The sequence below is a fragment of the Trichomycterus rosablanca genome, chromosome 22, assembly GCF_030014385.1.
Source record: "Trichomycterus rosablanca isolate fTriRos1 chromosome 22, fTriRos1.hap1, whole genome shotgun sequence".
NCBI classification, from domain to species: domain Eukaryota; kingdom Metazoa; phylum Chordata; class Actinopteri; order Siluriformes; family Trichomycteridae; genus Trichomycterus; species Trichomycterus rosablanca.
Window position 1 is genome coordinate 442,927 of NC_086009.1, and position 27,451 is coordinate 470,377.

The 27,451-nt window shown below is 47.4% G+C and overlaps 1 protein-coding gene across 4 annotated transcripts; it reads right to left on the minus strand.

Moving 5' to 3' along the window:
- Positions 1 to 9,432: 9,432 nt before the first annotated feature.
- rbbp6 (retinoblastoma binding protein 6) lies at positions 9,433 to 27,373 on the minus strand. Of its 4 annotated transcripts, none has more exons than XM_063019030.1 (17): positions 26,478 to 27,373; positions 24,776 to 24,875; positions 24,054 to 24,090; positions 21,456 to 21,497; positions 19,127 to 19,215; positions 18,946 to 19,042; positions 18,300 to 18,439; positions 17,991 to 18,163; positions 17,789 to 17,892; positions 16,650 to 17,092; positions 16,236 to 16,305; positions 16,049 to 16,142; positions 15,664 to 15,718; positions 15,036 to 15,407; positions 14,365 to 14,460; positions 11,542 to 13,362; positions 9,433 to 11,281 (listed from the first exon to the last, which is right to left on the minus strand). In XM_063019030.1, the coding sequence occupies exons 1-17, from the start codon at positions 26,641 to 26,643 to the stop codon at positions 9,886 to 9,888; spliced, it is 5,295 nt and encodes a 1,764-aa protein (XP_062875100.1). In that variant the 5' UTR covers positions 26,644 to 27,373; the 3' UTR covers positions 9,433 to 9,885. The 4 variants fall into 4 exon arrangements, with proteins under 4 accessions (XP_062875100.1, XP_062875099.1, XP_062875102.1 ...); XM_063019029.1 differs by having other exon boundaries at positions 18,300 to 18,442; XM_063019032.1 differs by lacking the exons at positions 21,456 to 21,497; positions 24,054 to 24,090; positions 24,776 to 24,875; positions 26,478 to 27,373 and adding an exon at positions 20,527 to 20,972 and having other exon boundaries at positions 18,300 to 18,442; positions 19,127 to 19,435.
- Between the last annotated feature and the right edge of the window lie 78 nt (positions 27,374 to 27,451).

Sequence of the window (27,451 nt, forward strand, 5' to 3'; positions counted from 1 at the left end):
GCTGGTGTTTGTGCCCGTTCAGGACCTTCCCCAGACTGTTGACCCAAGGTTAAAGGCATGTGATTTCCCTTTTATTAATCCGTTTTATACGCCTATAAGCACTGGGAGGCTGAAACACCTGAACTGGAGCGGCGTCCACATATTTTTGAGTGAGGTGTAAAGATAACTCAAGGACATTAAACAAGAGGGAAGTCAGAGGGTTTACCTGAATATAAATATACACCTGAACACACACACACCTGAACACACACACACCTGAACACACACACACACACACACACAATATCTCTCACACACTCACAAGCACAGACACACACTCTCACACACACCTAAACACACACAGTGTCTGAACTGAATATTAATGTTCGCCTACACACACACACACTCACAAGCACCGACAGACAGACACACACTCTTTCACGTACACACACACACACAGAGTGCAGGACTAGTGAAACTGACCTGTGTTTATTTTCTGTCAACGTCTTTGGTGACAACAGCATCCAATTCTGTAAAACAAAAATAATTAAAACCAATTAACCAAAATCAGAGTCTGAAGAAAAATCCACACCAGTACACATACATACATACGACCAAAAGTATTTGGACACCTGACTGTGAGCTTGCCAGAAGTTCTTTTCAAAAACAAATGCTATTAAGAGTGACCTCTATTCAACTTTTTTAGCAACAACAGCAGCTCTAACAAGACTTCGCACTATGTCGGTGTATGGGAATTTGTGCCCATTCATTAGTACAGGACCATGTGTGTGTGGCTGGGCACAGATGGATCAGTTCATTCAGTGTTCCGCTTCATCCCAGAGCTGTTGAGTGGGGCTGAGCTCGAGGCTTTATAGAGCTGGAGTTGTATGCTGAAAAAAGGACCTTCCCCAAACTATTACTGCAAAGTTGGAAGCGTATCATTAATAAGCTTTATATATTTCACCTTTTAGCAACTGTTGTCAAAACAAATTCAATTACTCTCATTAATGAATATTCATTAATCAGGTCCCACTTTCTAGTGCACTAGATCATAATCAGGGAGCCGTTTGGAACAGAACCAAAGACTCCATTAATAGTATCCAGGACCGACTGGCCGCCTACACAGCGCCGAGTGTTTATGAGCGTGAACGGAGCAAATATGTGAGGAATGTCAACATTACACAACACCAAACTGTCATGTTCCACAAACACGTCCACCACCAACCACAACGAACCTGCACTCACATCAGGGGCTTTAAAACAAGCCGAGCCGTACAGAACACACACGCCTCAGAGGTTCCGTCTACAGCTGCACACACAACCGTTACAGCCGAGTTATCCGGGGAGCGCTCGAGCGGCGCACCACTGCGGAGCGTCTGAACCAGTCAGGGGGAATCTCAACAGATCCACCGACCTGACCGGGCGACCTCACAAACACAACTGGACGTGTCTGAGGGAGGGAACGTTGAAAGGGCACGTGTGGTCATCGTGGGTTGTGCAAGCGGCAGTGGATTCACAACCAGGAATTGGATATGACTAAATTAGGCTGAAGAGCTTCATGGATCCTTCTGACACCACCGGTACCCACATGAAAAGACCTGAATTCAGCACAACACCTGCTTTCTCTACATGGTGCTGACATTACTAGCTTAAATATCAATAAGTAACCTGTTAATCCACCAGCTTTAACCAAACAATTTCACTTCACCTGTTTATCTTTTTATTATTAACGTGACTATTCCACACAACGGCTGATTTTCATCCAAAGCGGCTCACAATCAAAGCAAGCTTCTAAATTAAAATCTAAATTTATGGTCTTATTTGTTTGCATTTACACCAGTAAACACAACTGAGACCAAACAACACAAGAAACTGAACGTACACGGCAACCCTACAGTTGTGGTGCCTGAACCAGTGACCTTCTGATTACTAGTCCAGTACCTACACAACAAAATTAAATCTAATTTATTAGTTTTTAGGGATTTAGCAAGAATGACTAACTGGCTGGGTCCCAAATCACAGCCTGGACTGTGAGAAATACCAACTTCCAAATCAATAAATGATTAAAAACTAATCTCTAATGTTAAAGATCTAAAAATGTAATTAATATGTTGAACACAATTATTTAATTTGCCTTATTTATTTATTACATTACTGCAGAACTGACAACTAAAATAACTAATAATGTTAGATTTTCAACTGAAAGTAATTGAATTTAGAGAATCAGTGTCGAATTATCTAATAAAAACATTAATATTTCCTATAAATAAATTAATATATTAATTACTTAATTAAAAGGAGTGGAACTCATTACCTCAGTGACGGTAAGGACTAGTGTTTGTGGAAGCCAGTTTGCAATAGATTTATTGAATAAAACTAATCTAAATTATTTATGAATCTAATGACTGAATCCATGCGTTTAAATGTTCAATAAATTATATTAATAAATACATTAATAAACACGAGCTTCATTTGATATCTCTGCATGCACGTATTTACTTTCTATTCGGCGTCCTGTGGAAAAGGCTGCGTCCCAATTCACACCTAGGCGCACTACGTAGCCTGCATAACAATTACCTACAGCGGATAGAAGTGTGCACGCTACTTAGTGCGACAGTGCGCGGTTTGGGACGTGACCACTAAGAGCAAATTATCTAACCAAATAACACGTTACGTCTACAAATGTATGCACGTTTATTCGCGTTATAAGTGAGTTTGGGATACATTTATGCGATTCGGGGTTTATCAATCATAAAGCGTTTGCGTATTCGTCGAATAATTTGTCCTTTATTCAGGATTTGGGATTGTGCTTCTTTTCTCGCGTAAAGGTCGAACCGATTTTTGTCGGACCCCGTTTTCTGAGAGGAAAAATAGAATTCTGTGTGGAATTCGGTGCTGGATCGTTCAGTCAGCAAACAGAATTAAACTCTGGGCGAGATATAAAACGTTAAATAAAGATTACATTAAATTATGAGGATATCAGAAGCGAAGAGCTAACCAGCTCATGCTAACGACGGAGCTAATGCTAAGCTAATGCTTATGCTAAGCTTGGCTTTCTCTTGCAGGTGAAGGAGGTGATGTTTTTATCCGACACTAACTGCGATTAATCGACTCTCCAGCACGATTATTCGAGCTGAGGTTCATCTGTAGGTGCATATTAGTACAAACACGCTAATACTTGGTAAATAATGCGAATAAATAGCTTGTATTGTGCAAAAGTTTGGGCACCCCTGGTCAAATTCCCGGCTGTGCTGGAGGCCCAGCTGACCTGCAGAACTTCCAAGTTTTTCCTGCTTCCAGCACACCTGATCCAGCTCCTGAGTTCGGTGTGTGATCAGGTGTGCTGGAAGCAGGAATAACCTGGAGGTTCTGCAGGTCAGCTGGGCCTCCAGGACTCCAAACCTGCGCCTGCATCAGAAACACTCATGCATAATCACCTCACCTGTGTGAACGATAAAGTGCAGAAGGTAGAAGACTCAGCAGCTGAATAAAACTCTTGTGTTTAAAAGAAAAACAAAAAACAAACAAACAGAAAGAAGGAACACAAATTCAGGAGGAGAAAACTCCGTCCTGTTCGGCCGCCATTTCCCCTCACTCACTCACTGCCTCTGTCTGGCTGCGTCTCCTACTCCACCGCGCATGCGCTGCGCTCTCAGGCTTGCACTCTTACGCATGCGCGCTACCCACCACACGGCCAAAAATCTTGACGTCACAATCGCGATTCATAAGAGCCTCATATGAAATGTCGTGTTTCCTTCGGAGTTTTACCAAACTGTGCATGAATTCGGTCATTTACACTCCAAAGTCAGTTCCAGAAAGGTTAGGACACGAGGTGAAGCATGTGAAACAGAACAAGAAGTTGAAATTGTGGGCGGTGGTATATCAGTAGCCTGGTGGTTATGTTGCTGGACTAATAATCACCATTTGTTTGTTTATTAGGATTTTAACGTCATGTTTTCACTTTTGGTTACATTCATGACAGAAACGGTAGTTACTCATTACACAAGATTCATCAGTTCACAAGGTTATATATATAAACCGGATCACCAGGAGGAAACCCACGCAGACACAGGGAGAACATGCAAACTCCACACAGAAAGGACCCAGACCGCCCCACCTGGGGATCGAACCCAGGATCTTCTTGCTGTGAGGAGACAGTGCTACCCACTTAGCCACCGTGCCCTAATAATCACCAGGTTCAAGGCTGGTTGAAGCGCTACCAACACAGAGTTGCTGCTGTTGGGCTTCTGACCAAGGCCCTTAATGCCTAGTTCACACTACACAATTTGGTCCTGAATTTCGCTCGCCGACAGGTCGCCTGTAGATGTGGCAGCTCGGAAGCAACTCAGCGTTCGCTCGGGTCTCGGAAATCTCCGGACCTGTCGGCGACTCAAAATCCCGTAGTGTGCACTCAGTTGCTCGCACTGCACTTGGTACATAACTGTAAGACACTTTGGATAAAAGTATCTGCTAAATGACACAAGTACTCCTTTTAATAGCATGATAATGTCCCACATGCTCTGAATTTGATTATATACACGCAAATCAAAACAGAAAGAAGTTTAATTTGTAAATTCATGATCCTCTGGTAAAACAGAAACTTTAAAGACAAGATGTTTCCTATAAATCTATTCTTGGGCTTATTCAGACACCCTGAGATTGGCTACCAAAGCCTGTGATTTATTCTATATTGTATATTTTAATTATTTAGTTCATAATATAATGTATTTTTTATTATCTTTTAAAAAGTAAATCAGCTTCTCCATTCAGGTTTAGTTTAGTTTATTATGACAACCAATCAGAGAAAAGTTTTAGAAGTGCAGTTTATTCACTCTCACCAAATGCTCTATCCTGGTTCAGGTCGCGTCAGGTAAAGAGCAAATAAAGAGCAAATAAAGAGCAAATAAAGAGCAACAACATCTTTCTACAGGACGATTCTGGGATTAGAGGATTCAGACTTCTGAATGGGTTTGGTGTAACTGCACAACACAATTCTGTGAAATGTAAACGACTTTAAACTGAATGAAATTCTGTCAGGATTAAATAACTAATTACTGAATAAAATGTGTCTGCAGCGTCTTCAAAACACACACACACACACACACACACACACACACACACACACACACAGGACTTTGTATTCATACATTTACAATCTGAGGTTTATGATTATATAACACACTGATTCATGTCAGAGGTAAAACCAACCAAAACAAACTAGAACATGAACGAAACCCTGAACACACTCACTGCACTCAGATACACGAGGGAAGATCTGATATCGTCCAATAAAACAATAATAATAAGCACTAAAACAGTAAACACGGCGTTTATCAGCATGTGATGTGTTATGATTTTGATGTGCAGGTTCCTCTTGGCATTACTGCACATTTTAATCTGTTTTCTATAACAGAATTTATCTGCAGTATTTCTGTTTGTAATCTCAGGTCGTGGCATGATGGTGCAGTTGGTCAGTGTGGGTGATGTTCAGCTCCAAGAATGTCTTTTGGTTTGTGTTCAAACCTCAGCCTGTTACAGTCTGTGTGGGGTTTGCTTCTGTTCTTATGAAGCAAGCCGTGTCTGGATTCATTTCTATCTTGTTTATTTTCATGAGTGATAACTTTTTGGTGCTTTAATGTTGGAGGTGCATTCCATGATGTTTATTTAATTGATAATTAATTTTAAAACAGGTACTGCATCAATGCTTGGAAGTCTTTTATAATTTCCCCACCTTCACCATGAAAATAAGGCTTAGCTTAAAAGAGAAGAACTTTAGGTAGGTGCTCGGGTGGCGCAGAGGTAAAACCATAGGGCGACACATATCAGTGCACCCTTAGTGCTGGTCCCAAGCCCGGATACATAGGATGGTTGTGCCAGGAAGAGCATCCGACTGTGCCGAATCAAATATGTGGACGAATGATCCGATGTGGCGACGCCTAACAGCAGCAACCAATCATAACTCTACACCACAGTGTCAAGGAAAATAAAAACCTCCAAAAAGAATCTGATATCGTGTTTTTGCTTTTTGTTTATAGACAAATTTCTCTGTGAAGGTGAGAAACGATATAAAACACATCAGCAGAACCTGATAAACCAGAGTTTAGTGTTTGGGTTTAGGATTCAGAACCTCAGGTCCAAAACCCTGCTAAAACAGAACCTGTAGATTTATGTTGATGCCAGTCCTTTACACATGTTAAGAGTGTTTTATTGTGTTTGTGTGTGTGTGTGTGAGGAGGGTATGTCCTCCCAGCACTGCTGCCCGCTGGCATAAAGCATTTCATTATTTCAGTAAAGCAAAGTGAAGCACATTTGTAGAGCAGCCACGAAAATCTGCCAACCTGTTCACATTCACACAAAGCAAGTGCACACAGAGTCAAAATCACACGGCATTGTTAGGTACAGCACACATACACACACACACACAATTCTGCAACGAAGAGCTGGACTAAGTTCCTCCACAGCGATGTAAAAGACTCGTCGTTACTGCTGAGAGTGGAACAAGCAGTCTGGGGAGTGATTACTTATACAGGTTATGAACAAATCTTTATCCGTAATAAATAAAATGATGATTTAAAAGCTGTGTGTTGTTTAATCGTGTTTATCTTTTATTCAAACAAGCTGGAAGATCTGAAACATTTACATTCACATTTACATTTTCGTCATTTAGTGGACACTTATCCAAAGTGACTAACAATACTGTGACGTTATACATTTAATGTGCCAAATGAGCAGAAATAAAAGAAATCAAGTGGGTGCAAATACTTTTTCACAGCACTGTAAAAAAACACATATACACACACACACACACACAGCTGTCAGGGATTTGTGTGTGTGTGTGGGGGTGTTGGGTACAGGTGCCACTTTTGACCTCATGAACTGGATATGGAACCTTACACGCACACACACACACACACACACACACACACACACACACACACACACACACACACACACATCATATATCAACATGAAGCTCTGTGTATGATTCACAACAGTAATCGGTGCCCAACGTGAGCCGTTCTGACCCTGGTACCTCCGCTCAAGGGCCAGCGGTGCCCATCAGAAGGTTGTCAGAAGCACAATAAGCTTGTTTAGTGGTTTGTACCCATCAGGCTGTAAAGCTTATTCAGATAAAGAGACCCGGTTAGATAACAGTGACTACAACGAGACAAAAGTATCTGGACGCCTCTTCTAATAATTGAATGTGTGTGTTTTAGTCACAACAGTTGCTAACTTGTGTAATAAATTAATAATATGAAGGAAATTCTATGTGTCCAACGTTGCTGCAACAGTTTAGGGAAGGCCCGTTCTTGTTCCAGCATGAGCGAGCCCTATAAAGATGTGAAGAGAAGCTGCAGTGTGCTGCACAGAGCCCTGACCTCGGCCCAACTCAACAGCTCTGGGATAAACCGGAAAACCGACTGATCGATCAGTGCCCAGCCTTACAAATGCTGCGGGGCACAAATTCCCACACACGCACACACACTTCAAAGTCTTGTGAGGAGCTTTTCAGAAGAGCAGCTAATGTTCCAGCTGAGAGAGCACAGACGGTCGCTCTGTTTTAATAGTGTCAGGCGTCCAAATACTTTTGGCAGCTCAGTGTAGTTCTTCTTGTTTGGGTGACTTGTTTTATTGGAGTAGGCGTTCATCTGATTAGATCTGTGTCACTCCATATTTGTAGATTGAGTTGGCAGCCCCCCCAAAAAAAAAAAAAAAAAAAAAAAAAAAAAAAAAAAATGTTTCCAGGTGCCTGTGTGATTTCTTAACACCCACCCCCACTGGCACAGTCAGTACCACTGACCCCCCCCACAGCGTTCTGTGCATGTGTGGGTGCTCCTGACGGGGTAGCAGGTTTATCTCTAGGCTTTTTCACCCTCTACAGAGCATCTCATCATTAAAAGGTTGGTATGTACATTTCTATAAGAGAAATATGATGTCTAAAAGTGTGTAGAGCTGTAAAGCTCTCCTAGCGTTTCAGAATATAAAGACGAGTGTGTGTGTGTGTGTGAGAGAGAGTGTGTGTGTGTGTGTGAGAGAGTGTGCGTGAGAGTGTGTAAACACACGTTCATTTGTCATGCAAAGTTGTGGCTTTTCCTTAGAAACACAAAGGAGCTTCACACTTTCCCAGGACCTCGTCCCCCCTGTGCTGTGCTGCCCTCCCCAAACTGACCCCCGTCCCGCCTGTGCACACGCACACGGAGTATCAATACTCACATCCTGGCTATTTTTTTAACCTGACCAGAGTCGTTGTGGGTGTGGAGCTATCTGGAAACACTAGACACAAGGCTGGAACAGTCAGTCAGGCCACCTACTGCATATTTGTAGATGGTGTGGCACCAGAGTACCCGGAGGAAACCTGTCCGGGGACTGAGCTATCAGCCCAAACTCACCAGTGACCAGAACAAAGGATAAAACCCAAGACACAAACCGTGATGCTGTGCGGCACCTACTCCTCATGACACGTTAGCACTGTGGTGAATCGTGAGCGGGGTCTTGGCGCCCTCTGCTGGTGCATTAACACGTTTATATACGAGAAGCAAACACCTCACAAACGCTGTGATAAATCCCACATACACGCTCCTATCTTGTAAAAAGCCTCGCTAGAAGAGTGACGGCTGTGGTCGCAGTCAGGTGGGGTTTGTTAGATGCAACACAACCTCCATGATTTTGGAATGAGACGTCCAGCAGGTTCAGTCAGGTGTCCACATACAGGACGGACGTCCCAAAAACACACAGGCTCAAATATAGGCGGGGGGGGGGGGGGGGGGGGGGGGGTTAGGGTGGTTACTCTGTGGGGTGGAAGCTTTGGACTCTTTAGGGCAGGAAGAACCAAATTTTGTTCTGCTCATAGACAGCAGTTGAAGCAGGCTGTGTCCCAAATTGCATACTACCAAACGAATAAAGTTCCACACTGTATAGAACACGGTTTGGGACGAAGCCACGAGGTCCCTCATCAACAGCAAGTTCTGTGGGTAACCATAGTTCAGAAGAAATGAGGCAAACAGTAAGCCTATTTCTGGATCATTCAACTTCACACGTGGTAATCTGAAGGTAATCTGAGGCACTTAGCCCTCAAATGTTGCATGGTGTTTGGTCATGACTGTAAACGGCTCAGGATAGGACACCCCCCCCCCCCCCCCCCCCCCCCCCCAATTTAACACTGGGCTTGTTTATTTATGTTGTGGGTTTAATTTATGGGCGGGGCAAAAAGTGGGAGGAGCCACACCTGATTTTAGACAAATACTTTAGCGACTTTCCCCGGATGCTAATTCTCATCGTCCTGACGAGACTAACGGCCGAGTCCACGGTTCATGCGGCTCCATCAGCGGCGAAAATACAGCCGTCTGTGTATAGCGACTCGTTTCCACTCCATCTTATCGATCAGGTACTGAAACACACGGCCGCCATCTTTTAACAGTTAAACTAGAAATAACTGCACACACACACAAATAGTTTAGGGAGTTTTTGCTGTTTTATTAAAGTAGAACAACGACAAAAACAAAAAACGAATCCGCTCGCTTAAATTAATCATGAGAACCTGATGGAAAATAAAAACATGAGCAGAGGAAAAATTCACAGTGCAAAAACCTCTGGGATCAGATCACGAGCCGCCGCCCGGCCGGGACGCGACCGTGTTTAACATCGCCGTTATTATTATTCACCGATACGAGAGATGAGGTACGATACGGGGCGGGGACGCCCTCACGTTCACGTGGGTAAAAGTGCTCCTCTACCTCCGCCAAACACAAAACCACCGGAAATAAAGCGCATCCGAAATTCTGCTGATTATTAACAATGCTAACGAGCTAATCTGTACACACGGCGGAGATCAGCTGGTTATTAGCGCTCGTTAGTTCTGTACAAAGCTGTACATTCATCTCATCTGCAGACGCAGTTCATCAAACGTTACTGATCGGGTGATTTGCCCCTCTCGTCCCGCTCCTTCTCTTTGTTCTTTTTCGATTTCTTCTTCTTGTGTTTGGGCGCTTTGCCCCCCTCAGACTCGGACTCGTTGGCGCCGTGCTTCTTGTGCTTCTTGTGTTTTTTGTGCCTCTTGTGCTTCTTCTTCTCCTTCTTCTCCTTCTTGTCCTTCTTCTTCTTGCGGCTGTCCGGCGAGCTGGGGCTGCTGCTGTGGGCGTGGCTGCCGGACGGACTGGGGCTCCTGCTGTGGGCGGGGCTGGCGCTGCTCTCCTGCTGCTTATCTTTGGGCTCCGCCTTGTTCTCGGCGTCCGAGGTCTCGCTGTCGCTCTCGCTGTAGTCGGGGACGAAGGTGGACTCGTCGGTCTCCCGCGTCAGGTCGGAGGGCAGGCGGGCGGAGCGTGCCAGCGGGGGTTTGGTTTTGCCGTCGGAGTCGTGTTTGGAGTCGGCGCTCTGGTTGGTTCTGGACGCCGCCGGTTCCTTGTCCTTGGCGGAGGGTTTGGTTCCGTCTCGTGGCTTGTCGCTCTCTGAGACGGGTTTCTTTTCCACGCGAGACGCCACCTTCCTGTCGCCGGGCGGGCTCTGCTCGCTCCGTCTCGGCTCCTGGGAGACACGTTTGTTGCCATCCTTGGCAGGCGGCGGAGGCGAGTCCTTCCTCCTGATTGGTTCTTTTGGCTTTCGTGACTCGGAGTGATCTCTCGCGCTGCTGCGGTGCTCCGGCTTCCTGTCGTCCGCGTTGTGGTCACGACTGGACGCTTTCCTGGACGATGACGCCGCCGCCGCTCGATCTCTAGACGACTGTGAGGAGGAGCTTCTCTCGCTCCCGTGGTCACTTCCTCTCTCCTGATTTACTGACCCCGGCTTCCGTCGTTCTGAATCGCTCCGCTCCCTCTCCTTGGCCCGGTCTCGCTCCCTCTCACTTTCCTTCTCCTTCTCCGGATCACTGGACGGATCTTTGGCAGGTTTGACTTCAGGCTGATCGTCTCTGGCGGAGTCTCTGGGGGCGGAGTCTCTGGTGGCGGAGTCTCTGGGGGCGTCTCTGGTGGCGTCTCTGGCGGCGGAGTCTCTGGGGGCGTCTCTGTCAGCGTCCGGAGCGTCTGGTCTCGCAGCACCAGAGTTCGACTTTGAATTCTTCTCCCTTCCAGGAACAGACGAGGAGGAGGAGGAGGAGGTGGAGGTGGGGAGCAGGGCTTTGTTCTCATCCTCCTCTGATTCGAAGTCCTCCTTCTCCCACTTGGAGCGAGGCACCTGGATCATGACGATCTCGTCCTCGGCCGGGGTGGAGCTGTCGTTGGTGTACTCCTCCAGCGTCTTCACCACCGTCTTCCTCAGATCAGCTTTCTCCTCCAGCCTCCTGATGGGGCTGCCACCCGTCGAGCTGGTGCTGCCGAAACAGAACATGGACGTTAACGTCGAGGGGTTTAAAACCAGGTGAAGGATCTGGGGTGAGGGTTCCTCCCTAGGAGGAGAAGTCTGTGTTTACACAAACATTACTGGCTTCCATTAGAAAACAGATGAATGGAACCTAAACTATCTGCTACACGGCGGAGGGGAAGCGTCAGGACCCTCGGATATAAAAGAACTATAATATTTATATAGAATTATTTATGAGGGTTTTTGTAAGAATAAATCTCTCTCTCTCACCTGGTGTAATCGACCAGCATGGATCCGGAGGCGTCCGGTCCGTGCACCCTGCGGCGCACCTTGAGCTTCGACTTCTGGTCCGGTCGGTTTTTCCCAGCGCTCCCGGTCTCCTCAGAGGAAGGCCGGTCGGTGCTGCCGATCCTCTTCCCGATCTCGCGGTTGAGTTTGATCTTCCGGACGGGTTCAGGCTTGATGTCCATCAGGGAAGGGATGGCTGGTTTCTCCCTCTCGGGCTGCTTCTCGCTTTCCGGCTTGGACTTGGGTTTCGGGGGGGAGACCTTGGCGGTCTCGGCCGGCTCCACCCGCGGCGATTTACCGGGCGGGACCTCGGGGTCTTTCGCGGGCGGCTTCTCGTCTCTCCGTCTGCGCTTTTCGGGCTTGGCCTCGCTGGATCTGTTGGGGTGTTTCTCGTCGGGTTTGAGGGGTTTCTCCGCTTTAGGCTTGGCAGGTCGTTCCGTCTTCGCAGAGTCCTTGACCGATTCTTTCTTGACCTTGGGTTCGTCCTTGGGTTTGATCGATCTGGACTGCATCAGCTTGCGGGGCAGCATGAGTTTAGACTCGGACGCGTGCGATTTGCCGTCGTCGGGTTTCTGAGCGGGTTCCTCTTTGATTCGTTTGATGGGCGGTTCGCTGGACGTGACCCTCTCCCGTGCCGGAGCCGGGTCTTTGTCTTTGCTGGGCTTGGAGCTCTTGGTGGTCGACGTATCTTTCTTTGACGTGCTGCTCTCGACCTTGCGCTTGACCTTGCTCTCCGTCTTGCTTTTGGTTTTGTCCTTTTTCTCCTTGTCTGAGGAACTCTTGTAGGTGGTGGCGGCGCTCTCCATGGGCTCGTCCCTCACCGGCGTGGCATCGTCCCGGCTCGAGTTCATCAGCATGGAGTCGCCCTTGGTGCGCTCATCTTTCCTGGACTCGTCCACGGAGTCGGAGTGGCCGAAGCCGTCTCCTTCCTCGCCCTTCCTCTTCCTCCTGTGTTTCTTGTGTTTCAGAGTTTTGGAGTCGACCGCGTCGCTCGACGTCGGCTCGCGCTCTTTGACGCTCTTCGGCGGCTCTTTGTTCACCCCTCTACTGACGGGTGCACTGTTGGCATTGAGTTGCCCGTACTTTTCGGCACACCGTTCCTGGTACGTCTGGGGGCGACTCCTCGGGTGGGCGGCGTGCCCCTGAGCGTGGGGCGGGTAGTCGTCTCGGCGGCCCCTGGCGTACGGCGAGTTGTCTCTCGGTCTGGGGGGTGCGAAGCGCTCCGGGGAATAAGGCTTACTGGCCCCCGGGCCTCGCCCCCTGATCTGCGCGTTCTGCTGCGCGCTGTAGCTCTTGTAGTATTTCTCGTACCACTCGCGGTACTCGCGCTCCCACTTCAGGTAGCGCTCGCGCTCGTACGGGTCGCTCTCGTCCACCGCTCGGCCGTAGTAAGCCTTGGCGTCGTACACGGGAGCCTCCCTGTACCTGCTCGCCGGGTACTTCCGCTCCTCTAGCTGAGCCCCGGGGGGGATCTTCTTGGCGGGACTGTGCGTCCTATAGATGGGGGATCTGGACCGTGAGCGATAAATGGCGCCGCTCATCCCCGCTCCGTCTCGCCCCCTGTAGGAGGGAGAGCGAGTGCGAGAGCGATGGTACGCGGGAGAGCGGGATCTGGAGCGGTAACTCCGGCTTCGGCCCCGCCCTCTGCGCGAGTACGGCGTGTAGGATCTGGAGCGAGAGCGGGAACGTGAGCGGGATCTGGAGCGGGAGACAGAGCGGGAGTAGGAACGTGGGGATCGGGATCTGGACTTGGAGTAAGAGTAGGATGATCCGCTGTAGGACGAGCGATACGGAGATTTGGACCTGTGGGGGGGGAGAGAGGTGATGAATTAAAGTCTTATTACTATCGGAGTCTTTCAGACAGTGTCCTCACACCTGGTGCTCCATAATTTAGGGATATTATTTCTGGATAGTTGAACGAAGCACCAGATAATAAAATGTTTCTTTTAACGCATAATAACAGGCACCTACATCCTAGATCCCAAACCGAGCCCAAAACAGATTACGCTTCGATTCAAAGGGGCTGAAGCCTTAACAATTCAATAAGAGATTTAAAAAGTATTTACACCCCTCATAAATCAGCTCTGATCTCATGCAGCACATCAGGAAATTTATGAATCAGCTGTTTTCTGTGGCCTCAAAATGACAAATAAATCTCTTTGCAAAGTCTATCATTATGGTACAGTTCAGGGATCTCATCAAAGTGAAAACCAGGCATTAAGGGCATTAACAAAAAATTGAAGACAAAACTACAGCTTCAGTGCCTAGGTCAGGCCAATCGCCTTATTTGACCCCAGCTGTCACCCGTGTTCTGAATGACGTTCCAATGCAACGGAACTATTCATTTATTTCATCTCAAGTGTACCAGATACTGTAGAATATGGTGAAGGTAGCATCATGTAATGAGACACTTTCAGCAGCAGGGACTAGAAATCTGGTCAGGATGAAATACTCAATGACTTATGAAGAACTGGAAAGCTTTGTCGTTTAGTGACACAATTATATCGAAAACGCCACTGAAGCCGGTTAGGGGGGGGGTAAGGGTGAGCAGGGTTCACAGACACTGGGTTCGAGTACCACTGGCCTGGTCAACACGATTGGCTTCGACTGAGAAAGGGTTCAAGAGTGACCCCTAGTGTCTGGTCCAATGCCAGCATAAATCACCGAGTAAATTCAGAGAGATTTTGAAAGCAGACGGTGGGATTGGGGGACGGTGTGAATACTTCTGGTCTTCAGGGTTTGGGACTGGATGCTTTGTCGTGCATGCTGTGTGTAGGGTAGAACGGCCATCTAACAGGCACCAACCTGGAGTAGGATCTCCTCCTGTCCTTCTGGATCTTTCTGTACTCCAGCAGCTCTTTGGCAAAGTCGTTCGTGAACTCGTCCAGCTTGGACTTCTCCCTGACGAACCAATCAGGAGGAGGAATGAGTTCAGTCACACATTTCATTCCACATCCACACACAAGCACAAGGTACTGAGATGATCACCCTAAAATATCTAGAGAGAGAGTTCTTTAAAACACTGTAGGCAGAGCTCGGTACAGGGTGGACACGTGCTTCCTCAGAGGCATCCATCAAAACGAACACAGAACCCCCCCCCCCCCCCCCCCCCCGGTCTGAGCGGGTGGGTCGTATCGAGATGCAGGACGGACGGCGAGTGACGATACTCAAACCTCACGATTTAAATACAGAAGACTAGCAGCAGCGACTGTAACGTGGTAACGGCCGATACTGGGTACAGTGTGCGCTCGGTTACAGTACTGCACGAGAAACACAGCCTGTGAGGTCAGGGTTGTGGTGGGGGTGGAGCCCCGTCATAGTGTGTATCGCACTCATTCATCCGGACATGCTCAGTGTCGCTGACCGTCTACATCGGTGACCCTCGGTGCCTAGCATGCACACACCCAGTTTCGGGCGCTGTATGGGGTCGTGACCTCGTGCACTTAATATTCTCCGAACAACAAAACACTACTCACTCTTCCTTGAGGCGGCGCTGTTTCCTGTAGAACTCCTCCTCGGACAGGAAGTGTGACGGTGGTACGGCCGGTATGGGAGGGGTGGCGATGGGCGGTTGAGTACCCGGTGGTGCCCAGGGGTTGGGTACGCCGGCGGGTGCAGGAGGGAAACCCGGTGGAGGCATGCTGAAAGGAGGGACGGGTTGCTGCCCCTGAGGGTACGGCAGGGGGTACGGCGGGGGCACGATGCCGGGCGGGTGGGGGATGGCGTGCTGAGGCGGGGGGAAGATATTGGGTGGGTAAAGGGTGGGAGCGACAGGAGGAGGCTGGACCGGAGGAGCCGGCGCCCTCTGGTGTCGATCGTCGTGTGGAGGCCTGCTCCGACCTGAAGGCCTGAAAACGGGTGGGAGGAGAGAAACAAAACAAAACCACACACTGAGGTGAGAGGAGCGATCCTGCTCGGGATAGCATACACGCTGTACGGCATCAAAGCGAACGCCAGGGTCCGAGCGGCAGCAGTGAGCTAGCTAAAGCATGTTACGACCACTACGGTCCAGTAAATACGCACAAATATAAAGGACCCGGAACAGAGCCTTGTGGGACACCACGATGCAAATGTAATTCAAAGCAACATGATGAAGATACTCACTGATCCCACACGGGTCGGGATGGCGGCAGTCTCGGTGCATTGGGCCTCTGCGGTCCTAAAAATAATCAAACAAAAGTGTTTAGAACACAAATTAAACTTTTACACTCAGTATTCAAACACCAACAGAGAATGTGATAAAACAATGGGACGTTTAGTAGGACTGTACTGAACAACAGTGCATCCTAACACCACCTAGAGAACCGAAGCAAACGGTAAGGCTAATTCTGAGCGTGGCGTTTTGCAGACGTTCCAGATTCAGGCGCTGCTCGTGCTCAGACGCTGAATCTCGTTTGGGATTAGTGATCAGCCTAACACCAGCATTAAATCCCATTAATCCTCCCCTGATGAGCGCTGTACTGGTGCAGAGCCACGTCTGAATCCTCACCTGATCTGGGGTGAGGAACGGGGTGAGGAGGAGGAACGGGGTGAGGAGGATGAGCGTGAGACGGAGGATGGCCAAGCACTGGAACGTGGTGACCCTAAAAGAAAAAGAGGGACGGTGAGAGACTGGAGACGAGCCTAACACCAACCCCCCCCAAAAAAAAAACCCAGCCCTTGGTGTTGTTCGTTACCTTTGGAATAACTAGAGTTGGAAGCAGAGACTCGGATAAAACAGGAGAAGCTCCCAGAACCTTGGGGTCTCTGCAGAAGGAGAAAACCAAAACGTTAAGGTAAGTTTATGGCATTTAGCAGATACTTCTATCAAGGGCCTTGCTCAGGGGCCCATCACTGGCAACTTGTCAGGTGTTTTAAAGCAGTTATTCAAACCCTGGGTCACGACACCAGACCAAAAAAAATACAAATTTTACACATAAAAAAAATAAAAATAACTTGTACACGAGCGCCCCCTTGTGGTGGCTTTACGTTACACCTTGTAAACCACAGTGGGAGCAGATTGCCATTGATTAATAATATTGTGTTTTGTTGCCTGGGTCGTGGTGAGCGCTGTGCTGTTCATGCTGGTTAAACTGGTGACGGGTTGTTACCTGGGCATGGCGGCAGCGGCGTCGTCGTCCTGCTTGGGTAGCTGTGGCGGCGACGGCGGCCCCGGCGGCGGGGTGTCACCGCGCTCGGCGACGGAGGAAGCCTCGTCTCCGGGGGGAGTCGCCGAGGGGGTGCCCGCGGCCGGCGGCGTCGCCGGAGGGGGCGTCGTCGCAGGGGTGGGCGGGGCGGTCGGAGCGGGCGACTGTGCCACCGAAGTGGGCGGAGGGACGGCGGGAGGAGGGACGGGCGCGGCAGCGATGGGGACCTGCGGGGGCGTGTTGGCACGGAGCGGGTCCTGCTGGCGGGAGTTGAGAGGTTTGAGGGCCTGGACAGGGCGTAGGAGGCGGGGCTGGGGCTGGGGCTTCTGGGTGGGGGCGGAGCTCTGGGCGGCGGATTTGCGCATCCTCTTGGTGTAGCCCGTCTCGTTCCTGAAGTTATTCACCGCCTGGGAACAGAGAGAGAGAAACACTCACTCCATCAGGTAACTGTGGGTTGTGAGAACATCTGGAGGGTCAAAAATATATGGACAGCAGCTTGGATTCATTTAGCGGTGCACAAAGTTCCACAATGTCAAAACTCCTGAGCCCTCATTACTGATTATGCTTGCCTGCACCTGCTGACTTCTCTGTGCCCATATAAACAGGGCTGCACCCATTAGACTGAAGCACAATCATGACGACAGGAGAGTCTGGGAAGCTCTGAACGGATCTCAGAAAGCAAAACCAAACAGGTCTGACATCAATCAAAATCTACTGGAACACACTGAAATCACTGTACACAGTCAAGCAAGCTTTATGTTGCCATGGTGCTGTATGTAACTGCAGATCACATGGACAGGGGGAAAAAAAAACGTGGGAGTAGGAGAAGTATTAAGACGAGGCATTAAAACCCAACAATGCTGTACATACTGTAAAGCATGGTGGTGGTAGCATCATGCCCTGGCGCTGTTGGAATGTATTATTAAGATGAATGTACAAGAAATGTCTGTATCGAAAACTGGTTGCTCGGCCCCATCAAAAATATGTGGACAGCACCGAAAAGTCGAGCATTTAGGTGCCGTCTGTATACTTCTGACCCTGCGGATGAACCGGTGACTGGTGTCCGAGCTGTGACGTACAGGAGGAACGTAAGGATCTCGCACCTGGCGTAGGAACTTGTTGGCGATCAGGGCGTCCGGCGACACTTCGGACTGGTTGCAGGTGGGACAGACGTGCTCCTCCGACTCCAACAAGCTGGTCCTGATACCTGCGGATCACAGAGGACGTAACGCGTTAGCTACGTGCCTGTAAGAAGCGCCGCGCCGCGCCCGTGTGTGTGTGTGTGTGTGGGCGTGAGGGACTCACAGTCGTCGCAGTAGCTGTTCCCGCAGCAGGGGATCACCACCGCGTCCGTCATCAGATCCTTACAGATGAGGCACAGCAGCTCGTCGGGGACGGGGTCGTCGTCGTCCGAGGAGGAGGAGCGGTCCTGAGGGAGGAACGGCGGCTTCTCTTTCTTCCCCACCGCGTACGCTTCCCTGCTCGAGCACAGGACACATGAAGCATAAACACACACACACACACACACACACACACACACACACACACACACGTATAGTGTGATGTGTTTAATGTGTGTGTGTGTGTGTGGGGTCAGTGATCGTTTCTACTTACGCGTCGATGGTGGGGATGGCGTACGTCCCCGTGTTGGTCAGCATGGCTCCCTTAGTGCTCGGATCGTCCACCTCCATCATGAAGCTACGCGGAATCCCAGTGCTCCTCTTAATCCGCTGTGGCGCCTCGAAACTTTTATCCTGCTAACACAAGCGTCGTAGCACTGAATTACTCGCCGAGCTATCGACACCCGGTTCATTTAACACCCGAGACTCTGATGTACAGATCTGCAGATGTACAGCACCTCCTGCTGGCTGCTTGGGGTATCAGTAGGAGCGGTGGAGGAATACAGAGAGTGTAGTGTGTTCCGGCATATATTGTAAACCCAGAGAGGTCAACAAAGGAGTCAAGTATATCCAGATTGGTGGGGGGGGGGGGGGTTGCTCTCTGAAAACAAATGCGTGCACAATTAATTATTAATACGATGTCCATGGGTCTGAACCAGGACTTGGACTGAAGGGTCAGCATGGGTTTCCTTCAGGTTCTCTAGAACTTATTTTGGAGGTGGTGGGTGGAAACTGGAGGTGTGTTTGGGGCATTTAATTGTGTGTGTGTGTGTGTGTGTGCAGAAATCACACCAGAACAGAAGTGGAATCAGTGTGTGTGTGTGTGTGTGTGTGTGCAGTAGTAATTAAAACCCAGTTACCCCGTTGGTGGGGCAGTTTCTGATGTAGTGTCCGGTCTTGCCGCAGCGGAAGCAGGTGTAGTTCGGGGGAGGAGGACCCACCAGCTTCTTCGTGTAACTACAGAAAGAAAGAATAGTTATGTGGAGACGAATCGGGACTTCCAGCTCACGCTTGGTGTGTAATGTAACGTGTAATACTCACTGAATGGGGTCGTAATCGTGGTTGGACTGTGACATCATGGCCCGGATCTTATCCTCCTCCGAGGCGTTGGCTTCGGCCAGGTTGGCCGTCTGTTCAACGATAACGTTTTCACAAAAGCACGCGTCAAAACCGCAAATTCATCCGGCTCACGCGAGCGCAGAGATCCGCCGGGCTGTAAAGAGCCGCCGCTCGTCCGCTTCCATCGTTCAAAAATAGGTGGCCGAATATTTTCGGACAGGGAGTACCGCAAGCCTTCAACTAACACACGAGGTCTGATCTATGTCCAACAGGCTGATGGGCCTGATAGTACTACAAAAAAATGTATATTTATATATATATATATATAATCATCTACACGTCTACAGTTCACATCTGGTTTCCATTCAATCAAAATAAAATAAATCATTTACATCTGAACAGATCTTACAGAGTATTGTAATACACTATATGATCAGGAGTATGTGGACACCTTACTACAAGCTTGTTCCAAATCTAAGCACTAAGGATGTTTGGGAATTTGCACCCATTCATCCCAAAAAAAAAAAAAAATTCTAAGTTCAGGCACTGGATGAGAAGGCCTGGTTTAAAAATCAACATTCCAATTCATCCCACAAGTGTTAAGTAGGTTGAGGGCATGACTGTGTATAAATCACTGGATGTTTAACAGAGCTCGCTTTGTGCACAGTGGCAGTCAAGCTCGAACGGTTAAATAACTTCACCACACGTAAAACAATAAATAAAGGCGTGTCCACATACTTTTGAGCATAGGGTGCACCCAGAGGTTTGCCTGTAACACCGGGTATGTACCGATTATCAGCTCAATATGAACCAAATCGGCAGATCGCACCAGAAGCACAACCGCACTGTTAGAGAGCCGGGCCTGACGGAGGCAAGTCGCCACCTTTCTGTTACAACTGTGACGCCTTAGACAGGTGAAAACAAGCGGTTCTTGGCTGCGCACGTCCGAGGAGGTTTGGTGTTAGCACGCAGCCCTCCTCAGTTAAGTCGCCAGTTTAGATACACAACTTCTGATCCTCTGGTGACCTCTGCTGGTTAAACTTTACCCTTGCTGGTTAAGAATGCCCACAAGCATCAAGTCATTTCCCTTCTAGCACGGTTCAACACTCGTCAACGTAATAGCTGCGTTTATAATAGGTTTAAGGGGTTAACACACACACACACACACACACACACACACACTTCTTAAAATACTAACTGTATTCCTTCCTCCACTCCCCAGACTGCATTCACTCAGAAATGGCGAGGTACCCTCAAGATGTTTTGTACCTTTGGTATGTGTCCACTAACTCCCACAGGTACAAAAATCACCCTGAATGAAACGTCAGGTACCACATGGTTCACAGCTAGAAGAAACATGACTAAAGGTACAAAAGACTTACCGCTGAAGGTACCCAGTGGTGGCCACCGATTCCCACGAGTCGACGTCCTCTTCATCAAGACACGACGCCAGCGATCCGAGGGATCTGACGTCGAACGTGATCGGTCATTACACGGCGATCAAAACACCAGGACGGGATCATCAGCACATACCCAGGTACAGTCCAAAACTCCCAATATATACGATCACATACAGGCCCCGAGCTTTTACACAAACTGAACAGAATAACAATACAGATGCTTTCATGAGCAACGTTGTTAAAGTCCATGAGTGTGAGTCCATGTTTCAGATCCAAAAATGTAAAGAAAACAGTGGAACTTCCTCTTCCGTCTCAAAAAAATATCAGGAAAAAAAACTCCACAGCGAAGCCGGGACGGACGCTTCGTCCAATCAGAGACGTCTCAGGCGGACGCGTAAAAAAAAAGCGGTTTTAATTGGGCTTTTCGGGTACTCCCCTCCACAAAGGGTGCAGACACGGAGCGCCCCTCTTTACAGCACCAGGAATTCTGACCGCTCACAGACACAATTCCATTCACCAATCACATCACAGCGTGTATAACAGCAGTACTGTAGTACTTTACACTACATCAGTATCATCATCATCATCATCATCATCGCTGTCGGTGCTTCATCACTCATCAGAGACGCTCGATCTAACTCGCTGTGTGGATCCTACCATCACAGACTGGTTCACATGTTCCCAGTAGGAACCACATATGGAGCTTAAAACTGAGCTCTGACGAGTGAAGAAACGTCTAACAGAAGATGAGTGGAACGTAAACGACCACAATCACCGTCACATATAAGTCCTACAGTGTGTGATCATTAAACCATGTGGTCCAGCACGGACGTACAGGTACAGAGAAGGTGCTACACTACACATCCTAAATGTAATATACATTACTGTTAATGAGGACGGGCTGATAGTACCTTGGAGAGCTGGGCCAGAGTAATGGAGGGAACATCATCAATCTGTTCATAAAAACAAAACATTGCACAAGAAATTACATCACATCAACATTAGAACACGAACACGCCATTACACGCACGCTACACACGCTACACACGCTTACAGTCACCGGAGCAGACCGGGAAAATTACAGCCACAGCCTCACCGAAGCGTGTAAACCAGGAGGAACATCAGAGGAGCAGGAGTTTTATTCATTACACAAACAAAACACTGACGTGTGAATAGCTTTTCATTATGAATTTCATGTAAGAATAAATGATTCAAAAATAAAGAAATCAAGTCAATGTTTACATCGACAGTCAAGAGTCATCACACACACACGTTCAACTCTCGGAAAAGCATTTTAAATAACGAGAGATTCATTACTGTACATTAAAAACAGTTTGGTTCATCTTAAAGATAGAAAATTCAGCTGAAGCAACACAGTTGTGTATAATTCATTACAGAAATGAGTAGCAGCTGGTGTGTAGAGAGTTAAAAAACAAATACATGAGAATAAAAGTGTAATATGTATATGTGTAATAGAAGTGTGATGTGTAAATCCAACACTGATGTCTGCAGTCCCAATATCCATGTGTAACATGTTCTGTAGCGTAGCTTCATACAGCACAAACCCAGACACTAAGAACCCTACATGATTCCTGATCCTCAATCATGTAGAATCATCACAATAATAATAATAATAAACTTTAATATTACGAGCTTGTGTTTTCAGTAATGATTCAGGTTATTTCATTAATGATCAACACTAATGAAATAACCTGAAACGGATCCTCGTTTATTCATCATGACGTTTGTGGGGAAACTTTCTGAATAATTACTTCAAAGTATATTTTAATTCATTTTACACTGCTTATTCTATCACACACACACACACACACACACACACACACACACACACACACACACACACACACACACACACACACACACAATAATGAGAAATGTTCCACATAATGAAGGTTTGTATATACACTAGCAAACCACGTGACATTTTAGAGCCACCCTTCTGAACCGTGATCTATCAGACGTCGGGCTGATGGCGCACGTGAGGGTACAGGTGTTAAACACGGCAGATCTGATCGGCATAAAGACCCGAGGGACTTCGATCAGGACCAGATCGTTATAACCGGACGAGTCTGAAAAAGCAGGAGGGCACCCAGGACTCAAGACTTCGGAGGACATGAAGGCTGTGGTGTCTGGTACAAACCAACAGAAGATCTACTGTGGATCTAATGACGGTGTATCGGGGGTCCTAATGTTTTGGCTCATCTGTACTTCCCAATTCTTTGTGGACGCCCAGCCAGGCGCGGTGGCTCTGCCGAGATTCGATGGTGTGCTAGTGTGTTTGACCGTCACGCCAGAAAAACTACAGATGGTGACTACTACTGTGCCCATAAAAATAATAATAAACACACACACACACACACACACACACACACACACACTATCCCATTACACCAAGAGGATGGCCAGATGTGATCCAACAAACACCCATAGACTGACCTGCCATATATTAGGAGCTGGGTTATAATGCCTACAGTTAAGCAGACTTTGACAGTACAGTCAGTGATGGAAGATTCTAGATATGAGGGATACCCCGTACATGCAGATATTTATGGACTGGAATGTCCCAGATTTAGGGTGCGGTCACTGAAACAGCTCGACCGAGAACACTGCTGTGATTCAGAGAGGAGGTTCATCATGACTGACAGCAACGTAAACATGCAGGCATACATTAACATGCTCTAATCATGTAAACGTCTAGAACTTCATGATGTTCGCTCAACATCTGGGCCGGTACAGGGCGACAGAGAGCACCTCTGCCAGCCTGGAACCGGACGTACCGTATTCGCATCTGGACCCGCAGAAACAAACGGCGTTTTAAAACCTGCTGTGACCACACCCTGAATTCAGCATGGCATTTAAGATGCAACCGAGCAGCACGCGGTCATGGAGAGACTGGAACACACACTTGCTCCGTCATCGTTTATTTAGAAACACACTCCCTTCATAGATTTTATCCACACAATCATCGTTTACACCAGAGTTTAACATTCACATTAAAACACGTGGAAGAATAAAAGGCTTCGTACACTAGGGGTCCCGGGTAAGATTTGGGACACGACCGGTACACACGACTCCTGGATTATCACTGTTCAGCACTACTGATAACATTTTACACACAGTGAGACACTACAGCGGTGCGGCAGAGATTAAAAAACACACAGCATCTTTTTATTCATGAAAAAGACATGATTGTACAGAGAGAGATGATTTATAGATCTTATAAAGATCGGCAGGATCACAGTACATTCAACTGTACACAGATATTCAGCTCGGTGGCAGAGATCGTACCGTGTGTGTAGCACCAGCGTGATAAACAGTCTGTACAGGATCTCACACCAGAAACTGTTTAAACCAGACAGAACATCACACAGCACCGAGTGTGTGTGTGTGTGTGTGTGTGTGTGTGTGTGTGTGTGTGTGTACGGGAGCACGCCGCGGTGTAATGTGTATGTAGTGTGTGACAGAATAAATGAGTTGGTGTTACATACGGCTTTTGAAGATCCACCCGAGTGTTCGGACCGATCACTGCAACACACACACGACACAGGAGATCAGTTAGTGCTGGAGTTTCTGAGCATCTTCTTTTCCTGCTCACCATGTTTCTAAAATAAGGTCGAGCTACTGTAGCCCTGCAGTTCGAGCTTTCCGAAGTGCTGCTTACTGGATGCTTTTCCGTACTATTCTACACACACTGTTGAGGTAGCGGACAGCAGTCGATCAGGTCAGAATGTTTCACTCCGTCCTCATGAAGCTCCACGACTGAACGATTAATAAATGGGACGCTACTTTAATCTGCCCAGTTTCCAAAAACCTGACACTCCCAGTGTGTCCAGGACTCTGCAGTGTACTGGGACTACAGATACATGATCAATAATAACACGATGAAGAGGAGATACATTGTATCGTCCGTTCATCTACAAAAGTTACATTGTATCGTTAGTTACCATGGGAGCAACATCTGACCGACCTACATCAAACACTTTATTTAGATCTTTAATTACAGATGGTTATTATGTAACCGGCTGCCCGCGCCGACGCTTCTGATGCAGATCAGTCAGTGTGCCGACCTTAATGTACATGACTGAGCAAATCAGCTTTTATAAACACATTTACACTGATGCACAGACATCATGCATTGTGCAGAACACCAGACCCCCCCCCCCCCCCCCCCCCCCATCACTCACACAGCCAGGTATCAACAGTAACTTACATGACAAATGTTTTGCTGGTTGCTTTTACTCCACCGATGGGAATTCGTCTGATGATGACTGAGGAGTTTTTAGGGATTAGAGCGGCATCATCTGTGTATTCTGGGGAAATAAAAACAGAGCAATACATCAGATATACAGTCGGGGACCTGATACACACCTGATAAATTACATCATAAAGTATGTCAGCTAGAGATAACTAATGATTAACCAGTAAACCAATCACAGTCCATTATTGCAGCCAGCACTGAAGCTGGTCAGTGTGAGTTCGGAGTGGGACTGCACTGGGATCTGTGTGGAATGACGTGGAGATTTTGCATCATGTCCCAGTAAGAACAGAAAACGATTTAAACAGCTTTGCTTGATATAAAGTACACTTAAGACTATAAGGATCTCTTATTCCACCTTCACACAGGAACATTTAGGGAAACTTTGATTAAATCCATCAGACAGTTAGAGACACATTATTGTACATGTGCAAAATATTAAAACAAAGAAAGATTTCATAAGCAATGTGCTGATTGTGTATGTGTACTGTATTGTTTACTGTTGTGACCACACACGTGCACTTTTCACTCAGGTTTACCGTGTACACATGTAGGAACATCATGAGACACATTCTGCGTGTTTAAGAGAAAAGTTTGTTTTAATTTCTAAGCACGTATGTTTTTTAGGATGAATTTGATAATTATATAGTAACAGATTAAACGTTTAAAGATTAAAGCGCAACGATTAAAGAGCAATAAATTATAAACCAATAAACTAACTAAAAGCAGGAGATTACACAGCGATAAACAACTAATGATTTACAGCGAGTATACCACACGGACCGTGTTAAACAATAAAGAAATGGCAACCCGTAGCCTAGTGGTTAAGGTACCGGACTAGTAACCAGTCACCAAAAGGTTGCTGGTTCAAGCCCCACCACTACTAGGGGACAGTGGGAGCCTAGTGGGTAGAGCTTTGGGCTATCAACCGAAAGACTGGTGGTTCACATCCAGGCTCTGCTATGCAGCCACTGTTGGGTCCTTGAGCGAGGCCCTTAACCCTGTCTGACCCTGCGCTCTGACCCCGGCTCCCAAACAAGCTGGGATATACAAAGAAAGAATTTCATCGTACTGTACACGTGTATATGTATATATGACAAATAGAATATATCTTCTTACTAGGTTGTTGCTGTTGGGCCCTTGAGCAAGGCTTTAACCCTCAATTGCTCAGACTTATATACATATATATACATACTTCCACAGTACTGTAAGTCGCTTTGGATAAAGGCGTCTCCTAAATGCCAAAAATGTAAATGTAAATGCATGGTTTAAACCTTAGAAAGGAACCTGCAGGTCATTCAGAGTCACCGCGATCATTAGCACTGCTGTTTGGGCCATTTTACAGAATACTTGTTCGGTAATGAACCACTATGGTGTGTGTGTGTGTGTGTGTGTGCACATATTCCACTAAGAACATTCCATTAAACCCAAAAAGCCATATGAAATATCTGTTCATTTTTTTAAATCCTACTAAAGTGTTGTGCAGAGTCCCAAACACTACACACTGCAGCTTTAATGCGTGGTCACGTGGGGTCGGCATGTAGGGTAGCGTCACTGTATGCTTTAGGTCAGGTGTGTGTGTGTGTGTGTGTGTGTGTGTGTGTGTGTGTGTGTGTGTTTATGGATGTAATAATTTAAATGATATCTATGATCCTACCTTCTTTAGTCTGGGCGTTGGTGATCTGCAGGTCGCAGTCGGTGGCCTTCAGCCTCTCTCGGCCCATGATCTGCTTCTTCAGCTCGGACACGGTGATGTGCATGCCGTCAAAAGTCACCGTGTCATAGTTCAGTTTAGAAGAAAACTTATAATGAACACAAGACATGTTTACACACACTTCTTCCTGCCTGATCAGATAGATTAGATTAGATTCTACACCGCACACAATGAGCTAGAGCTGCTCCCTGTCTAATCTAAGCTCAGTTCAGTCAGGCCTGTAAAGCCCCACATGTTCAGATCAAACCCAAAGATCAAACCCAGCAGGATGGATCCCGCCAGATTAATCCTTACCAAATACCATCATCAGTCCAGAATGAAACAGAATACAGAATGAATCAAGTCCGGATGAACAGAGCGGGATTAAAGTCCTCCACAGAGTCCGGCTTATTACAGCTCCAGTGCTGGAGATTCAGTCCTCACACACACACACACACACTCACACACACACACACACACACACACACACACACAGTCCCAACCATCAAATGATCAGTCCAGATCAGATCTCAGCTCAGAAGTTCCGATCCGCAATCCGACAGTCCGTCAAAATGTCCAATTAATCCAAAAGCATACAGAGAACAGGCTGAGAGGGACAGGCCTACAGGGTCGCGGTTAGCCTGTTAGCACCGAGCTAACACACGGTACAAAAACATAACAAAAAACCTCATCAAACCGAAAATTAACACGTATGATCTTCAGCTCCACCTGCAATAATTCCTACGATAATTCGTCAATTTTGGACCGTTAAAGAGAAAAACATTCATAAATAAAATGTAGTGTAAACAGTTCCGACTGCGTGTTTAGCCGTTAGCTAACGACTCTCTATTCCACAGGGTTTCCAACTCACAAGCGCAGGGGCAACAACATCACGTGATCCTAAATCATTCAAATAAGGACATCCGGTCTATCCGCCT